The sequence below is a fragment of the Euprymna scolopes genome, unplaced genomic scaffold (genome assembly GCF_053919585.1).
Source record: "Euprymna scolopes isolate OS-2025 unplaced genomic scaffold, ASM5391958v1 sca395, whole genome shotgun sequence".
Taxonomy (NCBI): Eukaryota; Metazoa; Mollusca; class Cephalopoda; order Sepiida; family Sepiolidae; genus Euprymna; species Euprymna scolopes.
In genome coordinates, this window is record NW_027633430.1 from 41810 (window position 1) to 43351 (window position 1542).

At 41.6% G+C, this 1542-nt stretch overlaps 1 protein-coding gene across 1 annotated transcript; it reads left to right on the forward strand.

Annotated features, from left to right (window-relative positions):
- Positions 1-203: 203 nt before the first annotated feature.
- On the forward strand, positions 204-1433 carry LOC145274678 (FMRFamide receptor-like). The gene has a single exon (XM_080127460.1). It carries the CDS (start codon positions 242-244, stop codon positions 1352-1354), a length of 1113 nt encoding a protein of 370 aa, XP_079983586.1. The 5' UTR covers positions 204-241; the 3' UTR covers positions 1355-1433.
- The last annotated feature ends 109 nt before the right edge of the window (positions 1434-1542 follow it).

A 1542-nucleotide genomic window follows, 5' to 3' on the forward strand; every position in this document is an offset into this window, starting at 1 on the left:
TCTGCAATAAAGCTTACTCAGCCGATATAAAATAAATCTCTACTCCATGATGAAATATATAAATGCACAAAACCAAAATCAATTTCACGATTAATTAACCATTGATTTCCGTTGCCCGCGTTAGTTATTTATTTATGTATTTATTCTATCAATTTGATTGCAATATTGAATTTTGTTCTCATCTTTTTTTCTCTATTTTCAGATTGAATTGTAATTATACTCCCGCACTGCTGATTTAAGAATGGAGGGAATATTACCAAACTGTTCGCTGGCTTCGATCGAAAACTCGGGAGAAGGTAACCGGACAGAAGAGAGTGAATACAGCGCATTTTACGAGCAATCGCAATTCATTACCGGTCTTATACTTTACCCACTCTGCTGTATTCCCGGTATCATGGGCAATACTCTCACGCTAATAGTTCTAACGCAGAAAACGATGCGCACATCGACGAACGCCTTCCTTAGCGCCCTCGCAATATCTGATATGATTAAACTGCTAAACGATCTCATATATTTCACTGTATTGCTAATTGGTCAGTCGTACCCATCAGTTGCCAAGACAGCTTTCGGTTACATATATCCCTACGCACATTTTGTCTTTAATTTGGCTGCCTGCGTTTCCTCCTGGTTGATAGTTTCTGTTGCAGCCGAACGCTACCTCATGGTTTGTCACGCAGCGCATGCCAAGATTCTATGTACCCGTCGAGTAGCCATAATAGTGAGCGGTACAATCTACGCCTGTATGACTCTGTTGGCAATACCATCGGTCATTCGGTATAAAACCGTCTCCTGCCACGACCTGCATCAAAACAAGACTGTATACAATATCGTTGTCACAGATCTCTGGATGAATGAGACCTTCGTCGTGGCATACAACTGGATCCAGAATCTGCTCCGGTCGGTGATCCCATTCTTAGTGCTGATCGTTTTGAATACCTACATAATCAACGCACTGCGCAAAACGCGGGCGAACCGGCGCTTCTCGGCGCGAAATCGCATCACTTTTATGCTCATCATGGTGATCGTGGTGTTCGTTGTTTGCATTACGCCGGACGCTATAATGTCTACCTGTTTCGGCTTCGGTTACTATGACGCCAATCTACTGGTCAAGGGAATACGAGAGTTCACTGACACATTACTGGCGGTCAACGCCGCCCTGAATTTCGTGCTCTATTGTCTGTTTAATAAAATATTCCGCGACCATTTTCGGACAATCTTCTGTCGCGGTTACGGCGAGCGGCGGGTGTCGCACGAGCCAGACGAAAGCGAGTACAGACGTTTGTCGGACCAAAAAAATCATCACTCGACGACAGCAGTGACGTCAAATCAGAAAAACGCAACTACACACGTGTAAAATACATACGCACATTAAAAACGAAGGGAAAGACTTGTACAAAAAAAACATAAACAATAAATTATTGTTATTACTATTATTATCAATATTATTTCTCTCTCTAAGAATTTAACAATGCTTTAAAAATGTGTTTGTTGATTTTTTTACTGAAGCTGCGAATGCTCTCTGTCGTGTTATTTTAAATGTAA